Source organism: Prionailurus bengalensis, chromosome A3, assembly GCF_016509475.1.
Source record: "Prionailurus bengalensis isolate Pbe53 chromosome A3, Fcat_Pben_1.1_paternal_pri, whole genome shotgun sequence".
In the NCBI taxonomy this organism is placed as follows: domain Eukaryota; kingdom Metazoa; phylum Chordata; class Mammalia; order Carnivora; family Felidae; genus Prionailurus; species Prionailurus bengalensis.
The window spans coordinates 13,944,803-13,972,695 of NC_057354.1; the positions used below are offsets into that span (position 1 = coordinate 13,944,803).

The 27,893-nt window shown below is 46.9% G+C and overlaps 1 protein-coding gene across 46 annotated transcripts in view; it reads left to right on the forward strand.

Annotated features, from left to right (window-relative positions):
* The window catches only part of ZMYND8 (zinc finger MYND-type containing 8), a 123,986-nt gene that overhangs the window by 52,049 nt on the left and 44,044 nt on the right, over positions 1-27,893 (forward strand). For 45 of the 46 annotated variants that reach the window (XM_043553769.1, XM_043553763.1, XM_043553761.1 and 42 more), the window contains 6 exons: positions 76-168; positions 1,335-1,422; positions 3,760-3,815; positions 7,816-7,893; positions 8,937-9,052; positions 15,004-15,485. In XM_043553769.1, coding sequence (XP_043409704.1) covers positions 76-168; positions 1,335-1,422; positions 3,760-3,815; positions 7,816-7,893; positions 8,937-9,052; positions 15,004-15,485 — 913 coding nt within the window. Of the gene's footprint in view, positions 1-75; positions 401-1,334; positions 1,423-3,759; positions 3,816-7,815; positions 7,894-8,936; positions 9,053-15,003; positions 15,486-27,893 lie in introns of those variants that run through there. The other variant, XM_043553783.1, reaches the window with a different exon arrangement.

A 27,893-nucleotide genomic window follows, 5' to 3' on the forward strand; every position in this document is an offset into this window, starting at 1 on the left:
CTGTCTTCCTCAGTAATGATGGGTTTGTGTGTGTGTGTGTGTGTGTGCGTGCACCTCTTTTTCTTTCTTTTATAGACGGATGCATTCCAGAAGCCTGTTCCATTGGAACAGCATCCCGACTACGCGGAATACATCTTCCATCCTATGGATCTTTGTACATTGGAAAAGGTTGGCCTTCATCAAAGAACCTCACCGTTGTAGCCCCGAATTATCGAGATGCCTAACGACCCTTCCTCACTTCCTGTGCCCCATCTCAAGTTAGATGGTTTCTCTACCTTTCCCCTGCGCCATTTTTATTTGGATGGAAGAACCATTGATCCCATAACTTCTGTAACATTCTTCCAAGGATTGCAGTGGAGTGCCGGATTCTACTGATCAGCTCCAAATGTTACTTCTGCTGGTGATTGCAGCTTTATACCTGAAAAAGTCACACTTCTACGAATTAGTGATTTGCTTGATTTGAGGCCTGCTTACTCCTCTCTCTCTCAGAGGTGCTAATGAGGGCAGAAGGAAGGAGAAAAGAGAAAATGAAGTGTTTGGAAAACCTTCAGATTGCTGATAAAGACGTGACTCCCTAGAACTTACTCTACTGATACGGATATGTCTTTAATGCCTGAAGATGTTTTTTAAGAGTTCAGGCTAGAGTTCCATGCCGAAAATTGTTCTTGGAACACTTTAGATTATGCACATCACTCTGGTGCTGATTTTCAAATTTTTGGCCCCAAAATATGGATAAAGAAAAGCATGGATCCGGAGAAAACATTGTATTGTTTTTATTGCTGACCACTAAATGCTGAGTCAAACCTGTTTTGGAAAGTTGCACACGCCCATATGGTATTTAGAAAAAGAAGGCATTAAAAAAAGACAGGGTTGGACTCCTAGCTCCGTAAATTAGTAGCTTTGGAGCTTTGAATCAGTCCCTTAATATCACCATACCTTAGTATCCCCGTATGTAAAATTGGGATGATATCAGATGTGTCATTAAGTTCTCCCATCACAAGGCTCACGTGAGACTATTACAATTAATCATAAACATATAAATATATATAAAATATCCTGGTTTATTGGAAAGGGCTGCTGGATAAATGACAGTTGCAAATTCAAGTTACTGTGATGAATTCAGTGACTTCCTTTTTATAGGATTATAGATCTCAAATATGATAGCATCTTGGGAAATGGGTAAAAGCATCCGTTAATTTGGCAAATGACTGTGAAGGAAATAATGCGCGGGGGAGAGGAGAAAGGAAAAAAAATGATGTGGGGACACAAGTGTTAATTGGCTGCAGCTTGTATAGACCCGTGGGTTATTAGACTCCTTGGCTTTTTCTCCCCAGAATGCTAAAAAGAAAATGTATGGCTGTACAGAAGCTTTCCTGGCCGACGCAAAGTGGATTTTGCACAACTGCATCATTTATAATGGAGGTGAGTGGCTCGGATGGCTCCTACAGAAGAGCGTGTCATGCCCGTTCTCCCACCTTTCCTGAAAAATCTTGCTTTTTTTTCCTCGTGTGCCAGGGCCAGTAACTGAGAACATTTGTGTACAGATTGCTAATATTTATCAGTAGGGGATGGTGGGGTCTCTGCATTTTAAGATAATGACTTGATAATCCACTTCCCCTGTACCAGCGAATCCACCTTCCTCCATGTTTTCTGTCCTCATAGATTAGTTTTACATAGTCTAGAATTTTATATAAATGGAGTCCTAGTGCATTCTTCTGTGTCTGGATAATTTCACGCAGTGTAGCTTTTTTTGGCGGGGGGTGGCTAATGCATGTTTGTCTCCGTGGTTTTGTTCCTTTTAATTGCTGTGAGTGGTTTTTCGTGGTATCCACCTACAGTTTATTGATCCATTCCCTTTGTCGATACTGAAGGATATTGGAGTGGTTTTCCGCTTTGGGCTGTTAGGAATAAAACCGCCGCGAACATTCTTGTGCAAGTCTTTGTGTGGATCCACATTTTCATTTCTCAGTCTTAGTTGTTCCCCCTTTCCAGCACTTGGTATTGTCTGTCTTTTTAAGTTTAACCATTCTGGAAGGTATGAGCGGTTATGGTGGTGGTCATGTGCCTTTCTCTTACGACTAACGGTATCGTGTACCTTTTCATGTGTTTATTAGTCATCTGTATCTCTTTTTTGGTAAAATATGTATTCAGGTCTTTGGCCAATTTCAAAAACTGGGTGGTCTGTGTTTTTATTATTGCATTTTAGGAGGTCTTTGTATTCTGGATAAAGTTGTGTCCGTTGCGTTTTTGTGGATTGAATCTTCTGGACAGAATGGAAGAGAATTTCCATTAAAACCTCCTCTCGTGGCACCCTTCAACATGTTGCCCTACCTTCTCCCACAGTCCTCTCTGTCTACCCTCTGGCCACGTAGAGCTCTCCGTGTCCTGCTCCATTCTGTTCCTCTTGTTCTCTGCTAGAACACTGCCTTGATGACTTTCTCATGTCCTTCAGTGTCAGCCTGTCAGTTCTCTGAGGTGCCTTCCCTTGTGACCCAGAAGGTGCTGTTGTTAGATCTCACAGGACCTGTGCTTCCCCATGGTAGCGTTTATCACACTTCCTGGATGGTGCTATTTTTATTCGTTTGAGTTCCTCACCAGGATGTAAGATCTCTCTCTCTCTCTCTCTCTCTCTCTCTTTTTTAAGGATGTAAGATCTTTAAGAGCAGAGGCTCTGCCTTCTTCCTGTATAGTCCTAGTGTAGATGGTTAGCTCATGTGTATGGGAAGATGTATGAGTGGGTGGATGGCTGTTAAAAGCACGTGTTTTACGTTATTAGCTCAGGAGCAGGGCCAGACGTGTGGGGAGGGGAGAAAGAGGCAAAGGGGCACTTGGTTGAAAATCTGTGTAAAGATTATTAACTCAAATATATAGAAAGGCTGGGTAAGATCGTATAAACAAGTGGATGAGATTAGGTGGCAGAAAAATAGCACAAGCCAGGTTGGCCATTGGCCAGGCAGAGAGTAGATAGAGACTAGAGAATGGGAACTCCTTTCTGGTCTGAGGGGGTCACCACTGGACAGAGTTATCAGATCTTGTGAGTTTTTAAAGCAAGCCAGAAATCGAGGAGTGTGTGTGTGTAACATCTTTTTGTCAACAAGTTTATGTTTTCTGAAAACACCATCATGTTTGAAGAAAGCACAGTTTGTTTGTTTGTTTGTTTGTTTTTGCCATCCTGTCTTCTGGTTTAGCAAAGGTGAGGGATTTAGAGTTAGATCTGGGGCAGATTTTCAACTCATTAGCCAAGTAGTCCCGTGTAAACAACGACTCCTGAGCCTTGACATACTTACTAATGAAATGGGAACATTCATACCTGCTTCCTGATAAGGCTTCTTGAGTTAATAAGAAAATGTATTTTGAGGCACGAGACATAGCAGAGCTACTCATTTAATTATTTTCTCTCCTCTGTCGCCCTTCATGGGCTGGAGTCTGGAACAATGGGTGAATAAGGCTCTTTTCCACTAATTGGAGCCTTTTGAATATAAAAGCATCTTCCAAATGTTCATCTGTGAACTGTAGGAATCCCACACAAATTGCTCAGTTTCAGAGGTAACATTGAGGCACCAAAGACTGGTCAGTGTTTCTGGGAAAAGTCACATAAGTTAAACTGATATTAGGAGCCAGAATCCTGTGTTTTAGCCTCTAAAAGCTTAATCCTGGGGGAAAGCAAGTTGAAAGGTTGTTAGGGGAAGTGTACTCCCAAAGCCGCGTGTTACAAACGTGTTTCCATTTGAATTAATCATTATTTTCTTATTCCCTTAGGAAATCACAAATTGACCCAGATAGCGAAAGTAGTCATCAAAATCTGTGAGCATGAGGTATGTGTTTCTCACTGTCCTGTTTTAAATGCACCCAGAGTGAGGGGCTGGCGTGGCTGATTTCCATTTGCAGAATCTCTTAGTGGGTAACGGTAGCTATTTTGGAATTTGTTGAGGCATAGACGGTGTCCCCGTAAAAGTGACAAAGAGGGGATCACCCCCGCCCCATATGCCGGAAATCAATGCTATCTTAGCCGTGATCTTCAAGAGGTGCAAATGACCTTTTATTATTCAGGCTTGCGTCATGGTCAGGAACGAGGCATCTTGAGTTGTTTTCTTGGTTGCATAGATGGGGTTCTTAATTTCTTCACCGCATAGTCCGAGGCGTTGGGCCAGGCCCCTTTTAGTCTTCTTGTGGAAGATGTTTGGGTTTTAATGGTATTTGGGGGAAAGGTTTTGACTTTCTCAGGGAGTGGCCTGCAGAGTCCTAGAAGTCAGTTCCTCTTAGAAATAGCCATGGTTTTGATGGTGCGGAAGAAGTGAACCTCCTGGGCCTACCCTGAGGCCCCAGTGGTTGTGGGATAGTCAGGGAGCAGAAATGGGACCAGGAGGGCTTTATTAGACCCCAGCGTAAGAGTTGAGAAATCGAGCCGTAGCGGATTTCAGCCTCTTGTGCACTTCACTCATTCATTCATTTGTAAGGGAAACATTTGGATATCTTAGGATACTGCCATTTTTGCATATCTTTATTAAATTTTTAAATGTTTATTTAATTTTGAGAGATAGAGACAAAGCACGAGTTGGGGAGGGGCAGAGAGAGAAAGAGAGGGAGACACAGAATCTGAGGCAGGCTCCAGGCTCTAGGCTCTGAGCTGTCGGCACAGAGCCTGATGTGGGGCTTGAACCCACAGGCTGTGAGATCATGACCCAAGCCGAAGTTGTACACTTAACCAACTGAGCCACCCAGGTGCCCCTTACTTATTAAAATTTTTTAAAATGTATTTTTGAGAGAGAGAGAGAGAGAGAGCGCGCGCAAGCATGAGTGGGGGAGGGGCAGAGAAAGAGGGAGACACAGAATTTCTTCCAGGCTCTGAGCTGTGAACACAGAGCCCGATGTGGGGCTTGAACTAATGGACAGTGAAGCTATAACCTGAGTTGAAGTTGGAGGCTTGACCAGCTGAACCACCCAGGCACCATTCTACATATATATATTTTTATTATTTAAAAAAAAAAATTTTTTTTTTTAATGTTGATTTATTTTTGAGGGACAGATAGAGAGAGAGAGACAGAGCACACGTGGGGTGGGGCAGAGAGAGAAGGAGACAGAATCCAAAGCAAGCTCCAGGCTCTGAGCTGTCAGCACAGAGCCCGATGTGGGGCTCGAACTCACGAACTGCGGGATCATGACCTGAGCTGAAGTCGGACGCTTAACCAACTGAACCACCCAGGTGCCCTACATATTTTTTTTAATTAGAAAAAAATTTATTTATTTTGAGGGACAGAGTGATTGTTCACGGAAGGGGCAGAGAGAGAGGGAGGTAGAGAATCCCAAGCGGGCTCCATACCATCATGGTGTGGAACCAGATGTGTGGCTTGAACTCACGAAACCACCCACCAGGTCATGATCTGAGCCAAAATCAAGAGTCGGTTGTTTAACTGGCTGAGCCACCCAGGCGCCCCTTTTTCTAAATGTTTTTATAGAGAGAGTTTTATAATCAATATTTTCACTTAAGAGTGTTTTCCCGGATAGTTAAATACACAGGAAGAACAGAATTTTTCATGGCTTTTATGATGATTTTCTTAGTATAATTGTTAGGAAGGCATCTACGAGGTCTGAGACTATACACATAGCAAAGGCTTTATGTAGGTATTTCCTGATTGATTTCTAGAAAAGTTGTAGCAACATGTATAACAACCTGGGTAGTTTTTCTGTGTCCTTTCCAGTTTTGGAAGTTATAATTCAAAAAATACGTGTATCTATGTTTTTCCTGCAAGATGGCATCTCACTGTGATTTTGGTTTGCATGGTTGTTGTTTTTTTTTTTTTTTACATGTTTATTTATTTTTGATAGAGAGAGACAGAGCACAAGTGGGGGAGGGGCAGTGAGGGAAGGAGACACAGAATCCGAAGCGGGCTCCAGGCTCCAAGCTGTCAGCACAGAGCCCGACATGGGGCTTGAACTCACAAACCGTGAGATCATGACCGGAACTGATGTCGGACACTTAACTGACTGAGCCACCCAGGCCTCCCCCCACCCCTTTTTTTAAGATTTTATTTATTTTTGAGAGAGACAGAGTGTGAATAGAGGAGGGACAGAAAGAGCGGGAGACACAGAATCTGAGGCAGGCTCTGGGCTCTAACCTGTCAACACAGAGCCTGACACAGGGCTTGAACCCACAAACTGCGAGATCATGACCTGAGCCTAAGTCAGACACTTAACTGATTGAGCCACCCAGGTGCCCTTGGTTTGCACGTTTTTGATGACAAGTGATGACACACTGTTTCTGATGTGTTCATTGTTGGTTTAGAGTTTTGTATGAGTGAGTTGTCCAGCTGCTTTTCCCTTGGGGATTCCTTTGTTTTCCTGGATTTGGGAGCTAAAGCCAACGTGTTTAATCAGTGGGTTACCCCCAGGTGGAATTTACTGGACGCAGGTACTCCGTGTGTGGCATTTCTAAATCTACCTGTTGGCGATACGTTGCAGCTATGTGGGCTTCAATGCCAGGGCTGCCTTGGACCTTATGTTACCACTTTGTTCTCGCCAGTACCTTCAGAATAGCCCATAAATAGAGTGAGTAGGAACAGGAAATATATGCCACCACTTACTTACTTACTTACTTATTCTTTTGCTCCTTTATTCAGTCATTTATCCATTGACCTTTGAATTAGTCAATTATATTTATAAAATTATTATTTAGTAGTATATTGAGCACCTGCTGAGTATCTGACACCTTACATGATGCAGAGATAAAGAGAAAAACAAGTCTTTTGATGATGGTAAGAGAATAGGAACGAACAGGGCAATGGCAGGTGAAACACGTCAGCTCTGGAGCACGTCTGCCTGGGTTCAAATCCTGGTCCTGCCCCTTTGCTGCAGAGAACCTTGGGCAGGTTTCTTGACTTTCTGGGATTTCATTTTTTCCATCTGTAATATAGGGGAAAGAGCAGGCCTGCCTCTGGAGGATGTAAAGAATGAATGAATTAGTACCTGTAGAACACTTTGATGATCCCAGCGTAGATCTCTGATAAATGTTAGCCAATGTATTGATCACTGTGTCACCTAACACGTTTTACATTTATCTCCTATAATCGTTATCTATTTGGTAGGTATTGCTCACATGCCCGTTCTGTAGATGAGAAAATGGAGGCACAGACAAGATAAGCAACTGTTCCTAAGGTTATAGAGCTAGTAAATGGTGGAGGCTGAACTGAGATCCAAGAAAGGGGCTTGTGGGTTCTAAGTCGTACTTAGGTCCCCTAGGGGAATGTATTTAGACAAAATACCACCTGCCCTGGATGATGTGACTAGAGCTGGGTGGGACTTGAGCACAGCGAGCAGAAGCCAGGGTAGCTGGAGGAGCTGAGACAGGTCGGCCTAGGCCTGGTCGCGCTCGGTGTTGAAGGTGCTAATCTGGAGTTTAGATTTATTTCCTTGTTAGTTTCTCAGCCTTGTACTACTGGCATTTACTCTGGAGAATTCTTTGTTCCGGGGACCGTCCTGTACCTCCTAGATTCCATTTGCAACAGCCAACCGTCAGATGTACAAGGTGTGGACGATGAGCAAGATGGGTCTGGCCGCTGGGTCTTGGGGGCTGGACCTCAGTGGCAACACGAGTGGGAGGCTGGTCCAGATGTGGTCCAGAGAGGGGTGGTGGTGGCGGCTCGGGCTGGGTGGGATCTCGGGGGTTGGTGAGAGGCGATTGGATTCTTCTCCGAGGTGTTCCCCACTGAGGGACTTGGTGTAGCTAATCTTAACTGCTAATGTCCTCACGCATTCCTCGAGTGTCTCCAGATGTGAGGCCCCTTGCGTGACACATCCTAACATATTTTTGTTTTACAGATGAATGAAATTGAAGTATGTCCAGAGTGTTACCTAGCTGCTTGCCAGAAACGAGATAACTGGTTCTGTGAGCCTTGTGTGAGTTGTATTTCCTTTCCTTACTTCATTTTCAGAACTCATGCCTTAGAGGACTACCCAAGGCCCCCTTTTCTGGGTGGCTTATTTGATGAAACTTTGGGAGAAGATTTTAAATAACCTTTTTTTTTTTTTAACCAATAAAGTAATGGCAGAGTGAAAGTAATCCAGGTGGAATAAACATCTGGGGCTGAAAATCCATGTGCCAGAGGGAGCACCGTGATTTCCTGGGTTTATTAACCGCGGGCAGACTGCAGGCTAGAGAGCAAAATAGGGCTCATTAGGGAGAAGGCAGTGAGGTAGTGAGAGTCATAGAGAAGTGTGTTCTTTGACGAACCTGTTTTGAGAGAATTGGAAGTACATTTCTGGATCGGGTCTATGGTGTTTCCCAAGTGGGCGGTTTGGGCTGGGGAGATGGGAAGAGATAAATCACCCTGTTTTCTTCATCCATCTGTATTTTCCAAACCAGTGTTGTGCAGAGAGAAGGGTGTTCCCGGGGTGGGCTGGTGGGTGAGTGGAGGTAGGGCTGGAGTTTACTGGGGGGCGAGATTGGGCAAGTAACGTGGAAAAGTGAACCACAGGTTACGTCTCTTCCTGCCTTTGGAGATGAAGCCCCTGAAGAGTTGCAGCCCTCGAGAGAGAACAAAGGCGGCTCATACTGCCCTTATTAAATGCTGGATACAATGCCCATTTCATCCTCCAGCTTAACAGAGGGTGTAGGCGTCGCTGTCTCCATGTCACAGGGAGAGGTGGACACTCTTGCTCACGGCCACCTAGGTTAAGGGCGGTGTGTTCAAGCCAGTGTTCCAGCCTCATCTCGTCTGTGGTTCGTTCTTCCCTGTTTTCTCCGTTCACCCCCAGAACCATCTTCGCCCGGGCCTCCTGGCCTCAGGCCCTCCCAGGGAAGCCCCTTTGGGAGACCCTGCGTGGAACTGCTCCTGTTCAGCTGGTGGCCTAGCTGTCTCTGCACATACAGCAAGCTTTGTATATGGCGCGTCTTGCTGCCCAATGCGTACAAACTCTGGATTTTGTTTTTCTTTTCCCAGAGCAATCCACATCCTTTGGTCTGGGCAAAACTGAAGGGGTTTCCGTTCTGGCCTGCAAAAGCCCTGAGGGATAAAGATGGACAGGTCGATGCTCGTTTCTTTGGACAACATGACAGGTGGGAGTCAAAACCGGCTGCAAATGTACAGCTTTAACTGAACCTTCGATAACTGTGACGCCAGCAGGGGGCGGAGGTATTATCGTGGCGTTTATTGTCGCGACACCAACCAGTGATCTTGTAGTTAAAAATACTGCCCTGTGCTGCGTTCCGGCTGATAATGTGCGTGGGCTTCGTTTTTTTCAGGTATGTGAAGAGAACAATCATGCTTTCGTAGTTGCGTTGATGAAGCTGGCACCAGAATAGGTTCCGTGGCTATTTTAAGTGGTGCTGTTCTTTTTAAATTTTGTGGAGTAAATTGAACCACCGCACAAATTGCTTTTCAAAATAATGCTTTCAGGGATCAGAAGTATTTCCACCGATTGCCAGTAAATGAATCTCTTATCGTTGTGCTGGGTGGTTCTCTCTCCTGTTGCCTTTTTCCCTTAAGCCAAATAGGAAATTGTAAGAGGTGGCTGTTTTAACAGGTGGTAGCCCTCCCCCCACCCAGCGTTTTCTGCCCTCCCCTCTTCCTCGCTCGCAGGGAAGTGAATTGTAGTTTCCTATCCTATGGGCTTGAGAACAGCAGGTGGACCCAGATGAGCAGCAGTTAATATCCTAGTTCTCTTTTAGCAAGTTATGTGAGGATTAAATGAGGCAAAACCCTTTCCAAGCGGCCACCAAGCAGTTTGAAAAAGTGTTTGAGTGTGTTGGGGGAGAAGACTTAAAATTCTGGGGGCGCCTGGGTGGCTCAGTCGTTCAAGCGTCTGACTCTTGATTTCAGCTCAGGTCATGATCTCATAGTTCGTGAGTTCGTGAGTCTTGCATTGGCTCTGTGCGGCCAGTATGGAGCCTGCTTGTGATCTCTGTCTCCCTCTCTCTTTTTTTTTTTTTTTTTTAATTTTTTTTTGGTAACGTTTATTTATTTTTGAGACAGAGAGAGACAGAGCGAGAACGGGGGAGGGTCAGAGAGAGGGAGACACAGAATCCGAAACAGGCTCCAGGCTCTGAGCTGTCAGCACAGAGCCTGACGCGGGGCTGAAACTCACGGACCGCGAGATCCATGACCTGAGCCGAAGTCGGCCACTTAACCGACTGAGCCACCCAGGCGCCCCATCTGTCTCCCTCTCTTTGCCCCTCCCCAGCTCGCGGTCTCTCTCTAAATAAATAAATAAACTTAAAAATTATACACACCGATAGAATATACAGAAAGTACAGTTTATAATTTCAAACACCCGAGTCAGAGCTGTTACTCTGTTCACTTTGCTTGTTGCCTTGCAAATAAAGACAGAAGAGTGATTGGTAGTCTGTGAAATCATTTACTGGGAATCCTTTGTCTGGAGGCAAAGTGGAAATTAGCTGGGATGGTCCTGGGTTTGATAGGAAGTCTTTTGCTCTATTTGATTTTGGACACTTTGCTGGAAATCTTTTGGTGCTGTCGTGGGTCAGGCCACGTGCTGGATGCTGGGGACACGGGAGTGAGCAGGACATCGTCCCTGCCCACCTGAAGGCTGGCATCCTAGTGGGAAAGACACCCAAGTAAATACCCAAGTAAACACACAGGCAAGGTGATCTCAGGGCGGGGGCTTAGAGAAGATCTGGGTGGAGGGACAGAGCCAGCCTGCTGTTTCTTGGGGAGAGCTGGGACACAGTGTGGTTTGGACAGGAGAGGGGAGGAGAGGATGGTAAGTGATGGGTGGGGAAGGGGGCAGGGTCTGGCTCACACGGGCTGTGGTCAGATTCTGCCTTTGATTTGAAGGGCAAGAAGAATTCGTGTCAGGCTGTACATCATTGTAGCATGGCAAGAGTTAACCATCTTGATGCTTCGGGATTATTCTCGTTCTGTCATATAACCCAGTGTGGATATAGTGGGGATATAGGTGGGTGGGGGAGATCCGTGCCTGCCGCCATGTACCAGATACATCCCAGACTCTTAAGAGTCTTGGATTCTGTTCTTAGCTGAGCCCACTCTGCATGGGCATCTTACTGCTGCCTGTCAGTTCTGGACGGTCTTGGGGAGCATGAGCTCTGCCAGCCCTGTTCCAGAGGCCATTTCCTCAGAACTGGACGGTGTAGGTTGGTTCTGGGTGGGAGCTGTCGTGGAAGCTGGGCCCCTGCATTGGTGAAAAAAGCCAGCGGCCCATGTCTGATGCCCATGACGTTTGTCTAACCCCCTGTGTCTTTTGTTCCCTCCGAGGGAATGTGCCCAGCTGTTGGCTCGTTTTGGGCGAGGGGAGCCCCTTACGGGGAGCGATTAAGGGCACTCCGTGGGGATGGGTTAGGGGGTGCAGGAATGAAGTCACTGACAGCTTGGGGGAAACCTGAAAGGAGCAGCGTCCCTTCCTCCCAGGAGATGTTCTTAAAGCAGAACTGGCCACACCCAGCAGCCCAGCGCGGAGGCTAAGGAGAATGGATAGGCTCTTTCTCCGGGAGCAGCTTTGGGGCTGTGGAGCAAAACAGCAGCCTGGTCCTGTGCAAGCAAAGTAGGTCAGGAGAACAGAGTAAGAAATGTCACAGCCCGTCACGTGTTCATCGTTAAGTTAATAAATACTGGAGCAGGTCCCGGGAGGCTTTTGTACAGATCAAGGCATGTTCGGAATAGTTTCCTAGCGTGCTTTTTTGTCCCTTAAGAATGTTTGCCTTCTTGGGATTTGATTTCACAGACACACACACACACACACACACACACACACACTCACACTCACGATACTGTACAAAAATCCAGGAGATATCTTCTTAAACGCACAAGAGCGAGCTGGCATGAATTGAGTGCCTTCTATGCACCAGGCACTGTTTCAAGTTCTTTTTGCAGCTGCGGATTTATTCCCATTTGACTGAGAAGAAACCTTGAGGCCCCAAGTAGGGTGTAGCTCAGCCCTGTGACTCTGTGGCCTCTCAGGACACTGACCCCAGAGGCTTTCTTTTGTTAAGCAGATCAAGCTTCCCTTCAACTGTGTCCTGGGCCTGCTTTAAGGAAAAGAAACCAGGTCCTGAAATCACTGGCAGGTACCTTCATTGAAGGTGCGTGAGACCCTGGCAGGAAGACAGTTTAGGCCCTGACCCCAGATAGAAGGCGGGGTGGGGGGGGGGGTGAGGGGAGGGGAGGGGACATAGTGACAGTGGCCCTCGGCCAGCTGGCTGGTGATCTCCTGGTGCTGCGGGGACTGGTCTAGGTGCATTTCATTTGCTCCCCTTGACCCCGTCCTGGGAAGGGCTCAGCCTCCATTTTATCGATGACAGAGTGGAGGCCGGCTCAGGGAAAGGGAAGTCATTTGTCCAGGAGCGGCGGGGGGACCCCGGCTGCTCCTCAGAGCTGTCCTGTCTCGTCCAGACTCCTGCTCCCCCAGTTGTAACGGCCGCGGACTCTCACCCAGAGGGCATCTGTCTCCTGCCCTGCCTCGTCTTGTGGTTCCTCAGGTCTCTGCAGGATGACAGCAGCTAGTTGGGGTGATGAGAAGCTGGTAATTTACAGCACGCTGAGAGAGCAGTTAGATATTTTTGGGGTGTTTGGTTTTAGTTTGTGTCACGACCTAGTTATCACCATGAGTTGCAAACCTCCATCCTCTGCCCTGAATTTCACCCCACGCACACGCTTTTATTTCTCCGGGCCGTTTTCTCTTCAAAATAGGAACGAGATTCCAGCTGTTAAAACGTGGGTAGAATGTAATCTAAGTAGTCCATATTTTTTGCTTCTCTTTCAAATGCTGGAAGACTCGGCAGTGTGGGGGTCAGATTCCTGCACGGGCACTTGTGACGCTCCCGTGTAGACGGTGCTTGCGTTGGACTGGCTGTGGCATTTCTACCTCCCCACAGCCCACTTTGCTCCCATCACTTTGTGTCTGGCTTGACTTTATGGTCTTTGAAATCCAAAAGGCCTCCTTGGGAATGTTCATTCCCGCCAGATTCCCAGCTATACGTACGGGATGGAGGCTGGGGATTCGAATGTCACATGGTCCGCCTCCTGTCCAAACCCCGGAGCAGTGGTCGGCTATACTGCCCTCTCCTGCCTGCGTCCGCTCGGCCACCAATCCCAGAAAAGCAGCTCATGGCCTCGTGAGGTCTCCGCAGAGCATGCTGGGATGTGGGCGGTTGGAGGCAGGCAGGCAGAACCAGCCGAGAATGGGGGGTGGAGGCTGTCCATTGGTTAGTTTCCACATGAATTCTCTCACATCGAAGCCATGCACCTCCTTTCAGATTTACGGTTTTCCGGTGTTTCCTTCTAGTGCCTCGTAGAACCCCAGTTTTACGAGAGGTACGAAAACTGTGTGAATGCAGAGGAGTGGGCTTTGGGACCAGTTCTTTTTTTGGAGGTGCAGTCCTGGCAGCAGTGATGGTTCCTTACTCTCTACTCACCCAGAGCCAAGAGGGGATTTATTATTCTTCTAATGGATTAAAATGACTAAGTCTATGAGCTTTTTAATGTTTTAGTGAAGATTGCTGCTCACATTCTGTCACAAGAACATGTCTATTAAGTGTTAACGGCTAATCATGTGTTAACCATTCAAACCAAGTCATTTAAAACATTTTTTGGCGGGGGGCACCTGGGTGGCTCAGTTGGTTCAGCCTCTGACTCTTCCATTTCAGCCTAGGTCATGATCTCACGGTTCATACGTTGGAGCTCTGCATTGGGCCCCGTGCTGACATTGTGGGGCCTGCTTGGGATTCTGCCTCTGCCTCTCTCTTTGCCTCTCCCTCCTCTGCTTGTGCTCTTTCTTTCTGTCTCAAAAGAGAGAAATTAAAAAAAAAAATCTGTTTTGAGAGAGAACAAGTGAATGAGCGGGGGAGGGGCAAAGGGAGAGGGAGAGAGAGAATCATAAGCAGGCTCCACAGTCAGCATGGACCTCAACACGGGGCTCGATCCCATGACCTTGGGATCATGACCTGAGTTGAAATCAAGAGTCAGATGCTCAACGGATTGAGCCACCCAGGAGCCCCCAAACCAAGTCTTATGTATGTACGTATGTTTGAAAGAGAGAGAGAGACAGAGATAGACACACACACACACACACACACACACACACACACACAGAGCATGAGCAGGGCAGGGGCAGAGAGAGAAAGAGGGAGACACACAATCCAGAGCAGGCTCCAGGCTCTGAACTGTCAGCACAGAGCCCAAAGCAGGGCCCAAACCCACAAAGTACGAGATCATGACCTGAGCCCAAGTCGGACACTTAACTGACTCAGCCCCCCAAGTGCCCCCAAGTCATTTTTTTTTTTTAAAATTTTTTTTTCAACGTTTATTTATTTTTGGGACAGAGAGAGAGAGACAGAGCATGAACGGGGGAGGGGCAGAGAGAGAGGCAGACACAGAATCGGAAACAGGCTCCGGGCTCTGAGCCATCAGCCCAGAGCCCGGCGCGGGGCTCGAACTCACGGACCGCGAGATCGTGACCTGGCTGAAGTCGGACGCTTAACCGACTGCGCCACCCAGGCACCCCCCCAAGTCATTTTTAAAGAATGGAGTATGTAGTTAAGAAGGTCGACAGACATACCAGGCTAATTTGGTTTGCGTTAAGGAAAAAAATTCTGGAAACACCCTAAATGTCCATCGACAGATGAACAGATAAAGAAATCGCGGTAGATAGATCTCATGGGATAGTATTCGGCCTTAAAAAAGATGGGACAACATAGCTGAACCTGGAGGACACGACGCTAAGGGAGAGCAGCCGGGCACTGTAAGACAAAATGACTGCGTGAATTCCGCTTAGAGGAGGTATTTAATAAAATAGTCAAATTTATGGAATCAGAGTGTAGGATGGGGATAGACTCATCGGGCATAAAATTATCGTTACGATGAATAAAGCCGTGCCTACGTTAACAATAGGGCGTGTGGGTCTCTTAAACTTACCGCCAGAAAACCAATTTTTAAAAAACCCCAAAAAATAAACAAACAAACAAACAAATAAATAAATAAAAGGATCTCTGAAAGGACCAAAGTTGACTTCACCTCTCTCTTCTGCACTTCCTAGGGCCTGGGTTCCAATAAATAATTGCTACCTCATGTCCAAAGAAATTCCTTTTTCTGTGAAAAAGACGAAAAGCATCTTCAACAGTGCAATGCAGGAGATGGAGGTGTATGTGGAGAACATCCGCAGGAAGTTCGGGGTTTTTAACTACTCTCCCTTCAGGACACCGTACACGCCCAACAGCCAGTACCAAATGCTGCTCGATCCCAGCAATCCCAGCGCGGGTGCTGCCAAGATAGACAAGCAGGAGAAGGTCAAGCTCAACTTCGACATGACGGCGTCCCCCAAGATCTTGATGAGCAAGCCCATGCTGAGCGGGGGCACGGGCCGTCGGATCTCCTTGTCCGATATACCACGCTCCCCCATGAGCACAAACTCTTCCGTGCACACGGGCTCCGACGTGGAGCAGGACGCCGAGAAGAAGGCCACGTCGAGCCACTTCAGCGCCAGTGAGGAGTCCATGGACTTCCTGGACAAGAGCACAGGTCAGCCGCGGAGGAAGAGGAAGAGGCGGGGGCGGGCGGGGGCCGGGGGGGGGGGAGCGGTCTCCTGCCACAGAGGGCTTCTGTCGGGACCACACCTGTCGGGTTCTGGCTGGCCAGCGTCTCAGAATCAAAGGGACCTCTATGGGGTTTTGCTCCAGTGGAGGACATTTAAAATTTTAAATGGGTGACCCAGAGGGATTTTTGCTGTTAGGAATCAAGAACGGAGAAAATTGGTCCCCAAAGGCCAGATGGAGGTCCTTCCTCGCAGTGGGGCAGAGGTGGCCAGAAATCCTTGAGAGTTGAGAGCAGACGCCTCTTGGGCTATCACAGCAAAACTTCCCGTAAGAGTTTGTTTCTCAGGAATGTTACTTCAATCGAAAGGCTGTTTTTCTATCCAAACTCTACCTTCACGATACTTAGCGCTCCAGTGTTAGAGCGACAGGTGAGGTCGGCAATAACGTGTGCTCTCCCCCGAGCGCTCCTTACAGGTTGGTTGCCCTGATTGACACTTGCTGTAGAATGGCAAGTGGTTAAGAATGAGGCTGCCGGTCTCAAATCCCAACTCTCCCACTCACTGGCCGCGTGGCTTTAGGCCAGATACTTAATGTCTTGGTGCTTGAGTTTCCTCATCTGTGATGTGACGTAATAACAGACCTGACCCATAGGTTCTTGTTAAGGCTTAAATGAAGCCGTGTCCACAAAGGGTCGGAACAGTGCCAGAAAAAGTAAGCGTTGCAAAGATGTTGGCTGCTACGTTATTTCTTACGGTGGTTGCTCAGCAAATGCCTATATGGATTCAGATTCAGATTCGCATTGGGAGAGCTGATGCGAGGGGGTGCTGGTCCAGTGTGAGGAAAGGAATGGTGACTTAAATTGAATTCTTTGTACCCAAATATTTTTTTTTTATTTTTTTTTAATCTTTATTTCTTTTGGGGAGAGAGAGTATGAGCAGGGGAGGAGCAGAGAGAGAGGGAGACACAGAATCCAAAGCAGACCCCAGGCTCCGAGCTGTCAGCACAGAGCCCGATGTGGGGCTCGAACTCACAGACCGCGAGATCATGACCTGAGCCGAAGTCAGACGCTCAACTGACTGAGCCACCCAGGCGCCCCTCTTTGTACCCAAATATTATTTGGCTGTCTGTTAAATACTTCAGAGATTTATTACTTCCACAAGGAAATGGGTTTACTCTCATTTTTCTTTTTTTTATGTTTATTTTTGAGACACACACACACACACACACACACACACAGTGCGAGTGGGGGAGGGACTGAGAGAGAGGGAGACACAGAATTGGAAGCAGGCTCCAAGCTCTGAGCTGTCAGCACAGAGCGCGATGCGGGGCTCGAACTCACGAACTGTGAGATCATGACCTGAGCTGAAGTCGGACACTCAACCGACTGAGCCACCCAGGTGCCCCTATTATTTTTTTAATATGTATTTATAAGTGTTTATTCATTTTTGAGAGAGTGTGAGTGGGGGAGTGGCAGAGAGAGAGAGAGAGAGAGAGAGAGAGAGAGAGAGAGAGAGAGAATCCCAGGCAGACACAGGACTGGATCTCAAGAACTGTGAGATCACGACCTGAGCCAAACTCAAGAGTCGGACCCTTAACTGACTTAGCCACCCATGCGCCCCTTAAAGTCCCTTTTTCTAAAATATGGTCCTGTTGCCAGTATGTGCTTGGATCATTTGGGGATTATGAGTTAGGCAGCCAGTGAGTACTATGTGTAGAGAAGGTGATTCCCCCAAATCGTTTTAATCTCACCAGTTGTCCCCTTTTCTGTCAGGAGCCAGATAGTAAATATTTTAGGCTTTGTGGCTCTTTGTCCCTCACAACTCTACAGCTATTCAGCACTGTTGTATTAATGAATAGCCATAGGCAATATGTGGCTGTGACCCTGAAATTTGAATTTCATGTGATTTGTGTGTTTCATGACCTCTAGTAACCCTTCAGGATTTTTCCATTTGCAAATGGCAAGTAACCCTTGTAGGCCATATGAGAGTAGGCGGTACGCTAGATTTGGCCCATGGGTCCTTTTGCTAACCTCTGTTACAGACCTAGTTAGAAGAAACTCTTGAGTCCGTTTCCCCATTTTACAGGGGGCAAAATTGAGGTCTCTGTGCAGAGTGGAGGGAGGCGCCTGAGCCCACGGCTAGATCCTGATTCTACATCCATTTTCTTTTCATTGCACCCTACTGCCCTCTGCTGTCAGCAGCGACAATAGCGTGTGGTACGAGGAGAAGTGGAATATTTACTGAAATGCCCCACAGGGAGGGAGGGTATCATTGAGATGAGCTTTTGATTTATCCAAAATAGTGTTCAAAAAAAAAAAAAAAAAAAAAAAAGATCGTCATAGGATAGAAAAGTCGTATTAGTTTTAGCAATAACAATTTGGTAGCCAGCAACATGAAAGCTACACACTGAAATCAGTTATTAACTAAAACTTTTATGAGCGTTTAGAAACCTTCCTTTTGTATCGCGGGCGTGTGGAGGAACTCAGTCACGTGTCTGTAATCTATAGAACTTGATTCAGTTTTTCTCAGGAGTACTTTGCTCAGCCAGAAGCCTTTTGCCCGTGGTGTCCTGGTTATGGATCAAAGCGGTTTATATTCTCCGGGATTGTCCTGCTTCCCCCTTGATCTAGACGTCCTGGCCTAAGTCGATGCCTTTGGCAATATTTGCTTGCAGGACCTCGACTTCAGCCATGAATATGTATTCGGCCACGAGTTATAGCGCCGGGGGTTGTCAGCACCCTCTGAACGAACAGTCCTTTGGTCTTGTAGCTGCACTAGGGGTTACTGTTTAGGGAGAAGGGAAAACGTCTTTGGATACTCCTTTTGTCATAACAGTACATCCTTGTCATACAACACTTGTTATTTATAAAACTAAAGTCACACATCATTCCACCTCCCGGTCAGCCCTTGGATACTTGTTTCCAGGACTTCAATTTTTTTTTTTTTTTTCTTGGCGCAAAAAAGGTGATTTTATTAAAGCGTGGGGACAGGACGTGCGGGCAGGAAGAGGTGCTTTCCAGGACTTTTTTCTATGTTGGTTTAGGAGCCATGCTATTCAGTTGAAAACAGATATTTCTAGGGATCAGGCAGGTATGGAGATGAGCAAGACTGAGAAGTGTGGTCACAGGGCTGAACAACACAGAGCAGAAATAATAACACTCTTCCTGATGACACACGGGTGGGTGCTTGTATGTACCCCCCCCAGCGGTCCTTACTCTTCTGATGCGAACTCCTTACACCCCACTAACAGACCACCACCTGACCTGTCAGAATGCTCTTGAGGAATGCCTTTCCTGAAGGGCCCTGGGGGCCTTCCTGCTGGTTCTTGCCAAGTGGGAATGTGGGCTCTGTTGCCTTATTCTCATGGTTCAAGAGAAGCCTCAGATACTTTTTTAAATGTGGACTGCCCCAACTTTTACATATTGGCTCGTTTGCAGTATCTGTTGTAGACAGTTTTGAGATTTTTTTTCTTTCTTTTTCTCCTTCTTCTTTTTTAATGTTTTATTTAATAAAAAAATTTCTTTTTTTTTTTTAACGTTTATTTGTTTTTGAGACAGAGACAGAGCATGAACGGGGGAGGGTCAGGGAGAGAGGGAGACACAGAATCCGAAACAGGGTCCTGAGTGGTCAGCACAGAGCCCGACGCGGGGCTCGAACCCACGGACTGCGAGATCATGACCTGAGCCGAAGTCGGGCGCTCAACCGACTGAGCCACCCAGGCGCCCCATGTTTTGTTTATTTTTGAGAGAGCACGAGCAGGGGAGCGGTGGAGAGAGAGGAGACAGAGGATCCGAAGCAGGCTCTGTGCCGACAGCAGCGAGCCCGATGTGGGCTTGGACTCACGGACCATGAGATCATGACCTGAGCTGAAGTCAGATGCTCAACTGACTGAGCCATCTGGTGGCCCCCCCACTTTTTAAGTCAGCTCTGCGCCCACTGTGGGCCTTGAACCTACAACCCCAAGATCAAGTGTCTCATGTTCCACCGATAGCACCATCCGGGCACCTGAGGTTTTTTTTTTTTTTTTTTAAGCTTAACCTTGTGTTCTGAATATTTTTCATGTCACATAGTCCTTCACAATAGGAGTTTCTGTCCTGTCGTAGACTGTCCAGTGATGCTCTGCTGTGTGGCTCATCTGTGCAAGCCATCAAGAGTTGTGCAAGCTACTGCCCTTTGAAGATGGAGGTTGTTTCCGAAGCTTTATAAATAGAGGAAGTTTGGCGCTGAATCACTAGCTCCTCTGCCTCTGCCCCTCCAGAGTGCCGGGGTGCGTGGGAGGGAAGGGGCATTTTTTGCTAATTTAATTCTAAGACTCCTGTTTCATGGAGTCAGAATAGCACTTAGCACAGGCCAGGATCCTATAAACGTAGATAATAAATGATGGGTTTTGGTCTGCACTCGTGAATTGTACATCAAAGTATAAAATCTGATTCAATTATTTGTGACTTCAAAGGCGATTAGTTCTTCCTTTGAGCAAGATTTACGGCTTTACAAAAGGATTTGCATCCGTGTCAAAGCTTAATCGAAACGAGCGTTTCCAAATGTCTTTTTGCTTTTGAAAATGTCGAGCATGATTTAAAATCGAGTTTCTCGATCTCTGCCCTGCTGGCTCGGGCTGGACGATGGTCTGGCTGGGCCTCCCTGTGCACTTCAGGGTATATAGCATCACTCCCGCCTCTACTCGCTTCATGCCCAGAGCACGCCCCTGCCCACAGTGAGGGCAGCTGAAAGTGTCTTCAGGCACCGCCACGTTGCCCCTGGGGGCGTAGTTGCCCCTCCAGTTTCTGTTGAGAACCCTGATGTTGACGTGCCGTGCTTTGGACTTCTAGCACTGAGAGCAAAAGTTCTGATGCTTCATGTTCAGGTTTGACACTCTTCAATCTACTCCATCGCATTTTGTGTCCTTTTTTTCCCTGAATGTAAACTGTTGCTTTCACATTTTAATATTGTGTAATGAATAGCACATAATCATACCCCAAGAAGTAACAAGGGTTACGAATTGGGTGTTCCTGGGGCGCTTGGGGGGGGCTCAGTCGGTCAAGCATCTGACTTCGGCTCAGGTCATGATTTTGTGGCTCGTGAGTTTGAGCCCCGCATTGGGCTCTGTGTTGGCAGCTTGGGGCCTGGAGCCTGTTTCAGATTCTCTGTCTCCCTCTCTTTCTTCTGCCCATCCCCTGTTCATGGTCACTTGCTCGCTCTGTGTCTCTCTCAAAAAAAGAAAAAAAAACAACCCACAGACCAATTGGGTGTTCCTTCAGGTTTTTTTAAACTTTTAGTTTTTTAACATTTATTTATTTATTTTGAGAGAGAGGGAGTGTGTGTGTGTGTGTGTGTGTTTGTGTGTGTGCACGCGCGCACGTGCATGCACACGTGTGCAGGGGAGAGAGGCAAACGGAGAAAGAGAAGAATCTTCAGCAGGCTCCATGGTCAGTGTGGAGCCAGACATGGGGCTCGATCCCATGACCCTGGGATCATGATGTGAGCCAAAATCAGGAGTCTGACACTCAACCCACTGGGCCACCCATGTGCCCCCTCCTTTTTTTTTCAATTTTAGAGAGAGAGAGAGTGTGTGTGTGTGCAGGGGAGGGGCAGAGAGAGGCGGAGAGACAGAATCCCAAGCAGTCTCCATGCTCAGTGAGGAATCCTATGTCAGAGCTCGAACCCACGAAACTGGGATCATGACTTGAATTCAAGTCAAGGTTTTTAAATGTATAAATCCCATTGATAATTGCCATCGTAATGTTCTGTGGTCGAATGGATCACACTAAGCCTTCTGCTCCTTTCGAGGGTGGATTCTTTCCTTGACACCTTTCTGCTTGTCCATATAGTTGTAGTTGTCAGTCAGTAGGGTGTAAGCAGCACGTGCAGATGACAGAAATGATTGGGGGCATGTGAACGAAGGCATTTGGGAAACATCTCTTAGGGGAAGAAACTTGGTTTTATGAAGTCGTGTGAATGGGTAGGTTTTGAACAGATACACTGATTTGTTTTTTTTTTTTTTTTAATTTTTTTTTTAACGTTTATTTATTTTTTAGACAGAGAGAGAGACAGAGCATGAACAGGGGAGGGTCAGAGAGAGAGGGAGACACAGGATCTGAAACGGGCTCCAGGCTCTGAGCTGTCAGCACAGAGCCCGACGTGGGGCTTGAACTCACAGACCACGAGATCATGACCTGAGCCGAAGTCAGCCACTCAACCGACTGGGCCACCCAGGCGCCCCTGATTTGTTTTCTTTTTTTTTTTTTTTTTTTTAACGTTTATTTATTTTTGGGACAGAGAGAGACAGAGCATGAACGGGGGAGGGGCAGAGAGAGAGGGAGACACAGAATCGGAAACAGGCTCCAGGCTCTGAGCCGTCAGCCCAGAGCCCGACGCGGGGCTCGAACTCACAGACCGCGAGATCGTGACCTGAGCCGAAGTCGGACGCTTAACCGACCGAGCCACCCAGGCGCCCCTGATTTGTTTTCTTAATGCACATTTTATGTATGGACATCTCTGCTAGCTTTCGAATTCCCAAAATTGTGGGTGTTTTTGGCTAGCCTGCTGTTTGACATTTTTGTCCCGGTGGCCATATACAAAGCCAGAGTTCATGTTTTCGAGAACATATCCATTGAAAATCACTGGAGTCTGAGAATTCCAAAATCCCCGCCCCCTTCATTTACATTTATCTGTATTAAGAAATATATTTTTACACCTATTTTAAAGATTTTTCCCCCACAACAGAAACCACAGTAGAGGTAGTTTTAAACGGGCAAGATGACCCATCATCTAAATAACTCTAGTTGACTTTTTTTTTTTTTTTTAACATTGGTGACCCTACATGGTTAAAATTAAAATAAAACACAACCTAGCAGTATTAAAGCAGTGTAAACGGATGTAAAAAAGGTCGTTGGTTTTCTCCTACATCCTGAAACTTTCTCATTATGCCTCTTTTATACTCTGTGGAGTATACTACTACCAAAAATATGTATACACTCATTTGAAGCTATGCGTGTGTTTTCGATAAACATTTACACATATTGTGGGCACTTCTGTACGCACTTGATTTTTACCTCTCTCTTTCCCACACACATACCTGCGGGGACCAGTCCTTGTCAGATTGTGCAGATCCGTGTCATTCTTTTTTTAGGGTGTATGGTATTAATTAATTCACTTATCTAGTCTTCAGTTAACAGACATTTATACGCCATCTCCTTTTTGCTGTCATAAATACTGTTGCAGTGAACCTTCTGGTGTGCATACTGTGTCCGGGGCACATGACACGTATATCTAGGGGGTGAACTCAGCATTGGACCTTACCGTCCGTGTGATTTATAAATTTAATTTTGGGTAATTTCAGCATCACCTAATTGCTGTGCTAAAAAGGTTTTACGATTCCAGTGAGTATTCCCCTTCCCTCAACACTAGGTGTTATTTTTTGAAACAAGGTAATCACGTATGCGAAAAAGATGTAGGGTGGAGATAAATGTATCCACGTCTATCTTTATCCATCTGTATCTGTATCTCTCACATGTTTATTGACCATTTGTACCCCCCCCCGCCCCAGATGCTCATTTATGTGTTTCTGTTGGATTGTTAATCATTCTTTTAGCATACCTTGTTTTTAGTAGCTGCATAATATCGAGAGTATTTAAACAGAAACGGCTGTGTTTTTATGAAGAAGGTTTTCTTTCGTTGCTCTTATTGTTTCTTTATTGCTTATCCTGACCTCTGTGGTGAGAAGAGAAATGGAAACCTCATTCTTCAGTTAATGATCTGATGTATTTGCTCATTCTGTAAATTTCTCGGACACCGGGCCGCATCCCAGGTGCCTGGCAGGGACCCTGCTGTCCTGGAGCTGACGTGCTCACGGCAAAGGGGAGATGGTAAAAAGAGGCACTTGGCCCCCTTGGATGAGGCCAGCAGGGGAAGGGCTTTGAGGGTGGTGTTGGAGGGTTACCAGCCAGTATGATCGGGGTGGGGGTGGGGGCCTTTCCTGGGGAATTCTTGAAGTGTCAAGGCTTGAGTTGGGAGCAGATGTGATCTTAGAGGAACAGCACAAAGGTCGTGTGGCTGGAGATTCCTGAATGAGGAAAGGAAAGGGTCGCATGTGTGGTTGGATTTTATTCTGGGGGATAGGACACCTCTAGGATAGTTTCATTTATTTATTTATTTATTTTTAAGGTTTTAATTTTAAGTATCTACACCCAAATGTGGGGGCTTGAGCTTACAAGCCTGAGACCAAGAGGCATGTGCTCTACTGACTGAGCCAGCCAGATACCCTGCCTCTGGATGGTTTTAGATGGAGCCGTGGTTTGTGTACCTGGCTGCGGTGTGGAGGGTGCCCCAGGATAGGGGTGCTGTGGCAGGAGGTGGGGGGCCCATGGGAGCTCTTACAGGCTCTTTGTGGGAAATGATAGGCACGGGCAGTATTTATCAGCCATTTTTTTCTTTCTCATCCCATAAGGAGCCATTTTAGATATTCCCTAATCAACCCCACCCCCCAACAGTCTCCTGTGAATTTTTTCCTTAATGGAGATGAAATTCACATGACCTAAAATTAACCATTTGAAAGCGAACATCTCCATTACTCCAAAATAAAATCCCGTGAAGTAATTAAGCACTCCCCTACTCCCTGGCCACCGACCCCTCGTGACCGTCAGTCTGCACACGACTTGTATGGATTTGTCTGCTCTGGGTATTACATTTAAGCCAAATCATACAAAATGTGGCTTTCGTGTCGGCTCCTTTCACAGAGCCTGTGTTTTCAGTGAATGATGCAGCATGCATCAGACCTTCATTCCTTTTTATGGCTCAGTAAACGTTCCACCGAGGACTCCAGAGTTTGTCTATCCGTCGATGGACATTCAGATTGTTTCCACCTTTGAACCGTGGTGAATAGTGCTGTGATGAACGTTGGTGTAGCAAGATTTGAGTACCGCTTTTCAGTTCTTTTGGGTTTATACCTAGGAAGGGACCCTCATGAAATTTCAAAGTACTGTATTTCTTTTTATGTACTGCATGTGTCTGTGTTTTATACATAAAAAGAGTAAGAGAGTTTTTCACCCCCCTGTTCTCCAGAACCACCTTTGAGAATGTGTGCATTAGGCTGATAGCAGCGGGGATGGAGACCGGGGGGAGCTTGGGGGTATATTTTGGAAGCGGTGTGCAGGGAGGGGCCTGGCTGAAGAGTGGGGTAAATTGGGGCAGGAGAACAAGGGAGGAATTAGGGCAGTTTAGACGTGTTTGGCCTTGAACATCTAGGTGAGTGGTCATAGTGTTAACTGATATGGGGAGGTTGAGGCAGGTACATAGTGTTTCACAAATTGGGGAGGGGGGACATGGGGCACTCCGGGGTGGACAGGGGCCATCGTGTTCCCCAAGGAGAGTTCTGCGTGTTGGAACCCAGGGTTGCTAGGTGACCCCGTGCTGTCCCTTCCCTGATTACAGGAAGCATTTTAGTCCCAGATGTCCGTGAGGGGGTCCCTGCCCTTTGCTGGCTGCATGGAGAGTGAACCAGACTCGTACCCGTGGGGAGCCAGTGTTCTCCAAACACCTTTATTCTTGCCATATCCTGGTGCTATGTTTAAATTAAAAAATTTAGAACATAGTTCTTAAACCTTCAATACTTATGTTTTATTAACAGAGGAAACTTTATGTGCCTGTGAAATTAAAGACTTGTTTTTCCCGTTATATTTTAACTACAGAATTGCAAAAATAACGACTTTGCCTGTGTTCTTGCTAAGTTTCCCTGTAGGGACCACAAGGGGGCAGGGCTCTGTGAGACTGCCTGCTGGCTTCCCTTTCCTCTTTTTTTTTTTTTTTTTTTTAATTTAAAATATTGATTTGATAAGAGAGCAGGTGCGAGCGAGCCTGCATGAGCAGGTGAGGGACCGAGAGAAAGAGAAAATCCCAAGCAGGCTCTGCACTGTCAGCACAGAGCCTGATGGGAAGCTCTAACTCACGACCCTCGAGATCACGACCTGACCTGGAATCAGGAGTTGGACGCTTAACCAATTGAGCCCCCCCAGGCGCCCATCCTTCCTTCCTTTTTTAACATGAGCTGTTATGAAGCAGGGAAATGCAGACCCACGTTTTTACTTCCGCCTACCCTTTTGGGTCAGACTTGACAAATTCCTTGCAGTCTACGCAGTACCTTGACTGGTGTAAGACCCTTCCTGCTACCCCTGTTTGCTGGTTCACGTGAGAGAATACAGTCAGAGCGGCACTGGTCTTTAGTCCTCGCAGAGAATATAGGACACCGATGTTTTCAGCCCCTGCAAATCTCTTTTGGAAGGAAGCAGATAGAATATGAGTGAACGAAAAATAAAATCCGAATACTAAAGATTTTATTGGTAATACTTAAATCTTTGGAAATGCCTTTATCTTTGATGATTCTTATTGTGTGTGTGTGTGTGTGTGTGTGCGCGCGCGCGCCAAGCACTCTAATTCTGCTGGTTGTTATGGTACCTGGTTACAGGAACAGTGGTAGTGACAGTAAATTGAAGCTCTCATTTGAGAGAGTGTTGTGTGCCCGGGGCCGGGCATTTGTTCATCCTTACAGTGAAACTAAGTTAATTAGTATTAAAAAAAAACCCACCACCAACAAAACTTGATTCTCAAAATAATGTGGAGCATCGATGGAGCATTTGCCAAGGACCACTTGACGTGGATTAGCTCATCTCCTTGCCAGCTCCCCATCTCGTCTGCAGATGAGGTTCCCCACAGGCACACCTGTTTCATCCCTTTGTGAATTGATCCACCTCTGCTCTATAGGTGTTTGGAACCAAAGATTATTTGTCTTGGTGGTGGGGCAGGGGCGAGCAGCATCCTTGGTCTACACCTATTAGATATTGGTAGCACCCTCCCCTGCCCTAGTTGTGACAGCCAAAATTGTCTGCAGACATTGCCCAGCGTGTCCTGCCTGGATGGCAAAATCACTCCGGGCTGCCTGGCGTCTGGGTGGGCTCCGTCAGTTAACCGTCTGACTCTTGATCTCAGCTCAGGTCTTGGTCTCGAGGTTGTGAGTTCGAGCCTCATGTTGGGCTCCACGCTGGCCGTGAAGCCTACCTAATTAAAAAAAAAAAAATCACTCCTGGCTGACAACTGCTGGTTTAGGTGGTTGAAACCAACGCCCTCGAGGTTAACGGGGAAATAGGAAGTGATATTATACTAATAGCAAATAATAATACAGTGCTTCTCTGATGCCAGCCACTGTTTTGATGATTAACGTACTAGATCCTTACAACTTGATGAGGTGGGTGCTTTTTACCAGTCCTTTCGTATTTTATTATCAGTGTCTCTCTTTGAGGCTACCAGGAAAGGAGATTCACGGAGCTCAGGGACCGTGCCCAAGGACGCCCATCAAGTCAGCTGCCAAGGTGGACTTCACACCTGGGGTCTGGCTCTCGCTGCGTGCCTGCCTCCATCCTCCCTGTGTCTAGTCTTTCCCCCTCTATCCATTAAAGGTAGCTTTGGTAGGTCCTTGCACTAGAGCCAAGGGAGCCCTGCATACTGACTGGCTTTCACCCATTGGATCCTCACTTTGACTCTACCCCCATTTGGCGGGTGAGGAAACTGAGGTGACCATCTGCCAGCGTGAGCACTGTTTGAAGTCCCCGGGACATCCTGATTCGTAACGCCGTTGCCATCGACAACTTTCCCTTAAGGATCAGATCACGGCAGAGTCCGTGTTTTCCTGTGCATCGGAGCAGGGCTGGCCATTATGTTGTCTCTAGGAGCTCTGTAACAGACAGGACAGTCCCCATAATGGCAGGCTGTGTAGGCAAAGGGGCAGGATCTCCAAGACGCACGGCGCATCTGAACACTCTTGTGTTGTTATGTGGCTTGCTTTCTGTCCTGCCCACATTCAGTGGATGAGGCTTAGGGGAGCAGTATGGAGGTAGCTTTAAGGTATTTAAAATTTAAAAAAAAGTTTATTTTTAAAAAATTTGTTTTAATGTTTTTTTTTTTTTGAGAAGAGAAGAGAGATCGAGAGCGAGTGGGGGAGGGGCAGAGACAGAGGGAGAGGGAGAGGGAGAGGGAGACACAGACTCCAAAGCAGGCTCCAGGCTTAGAGCTGTCAGCACAGAGCCCGACATGGGGCTCCAACCCATGATATGTGAGATCATGACCTGAGGCGAAGTCAGATGCTTAACCGACTGAGCCACCCAGGCACCCTATGGTATTTTTAAAAGACTCGGGCTTAGGTATGATTTTCTGTCCTCCTGTAAAAGTTTGGAACATAGTAAGGAGGGAGATCATTGACCAGTGACGCCCTCGCTCCATCTGGTGCTGAGTTTGGCTTCATTCTGCATCACGGAACCTTTGAAATGGGAAGCCAGAGATCTCCCAAGGGGTCGACTTGGCCCACGGCAGGTGCATTGGCTGTGCGAGCCAGCTCCCACATCTCCTAT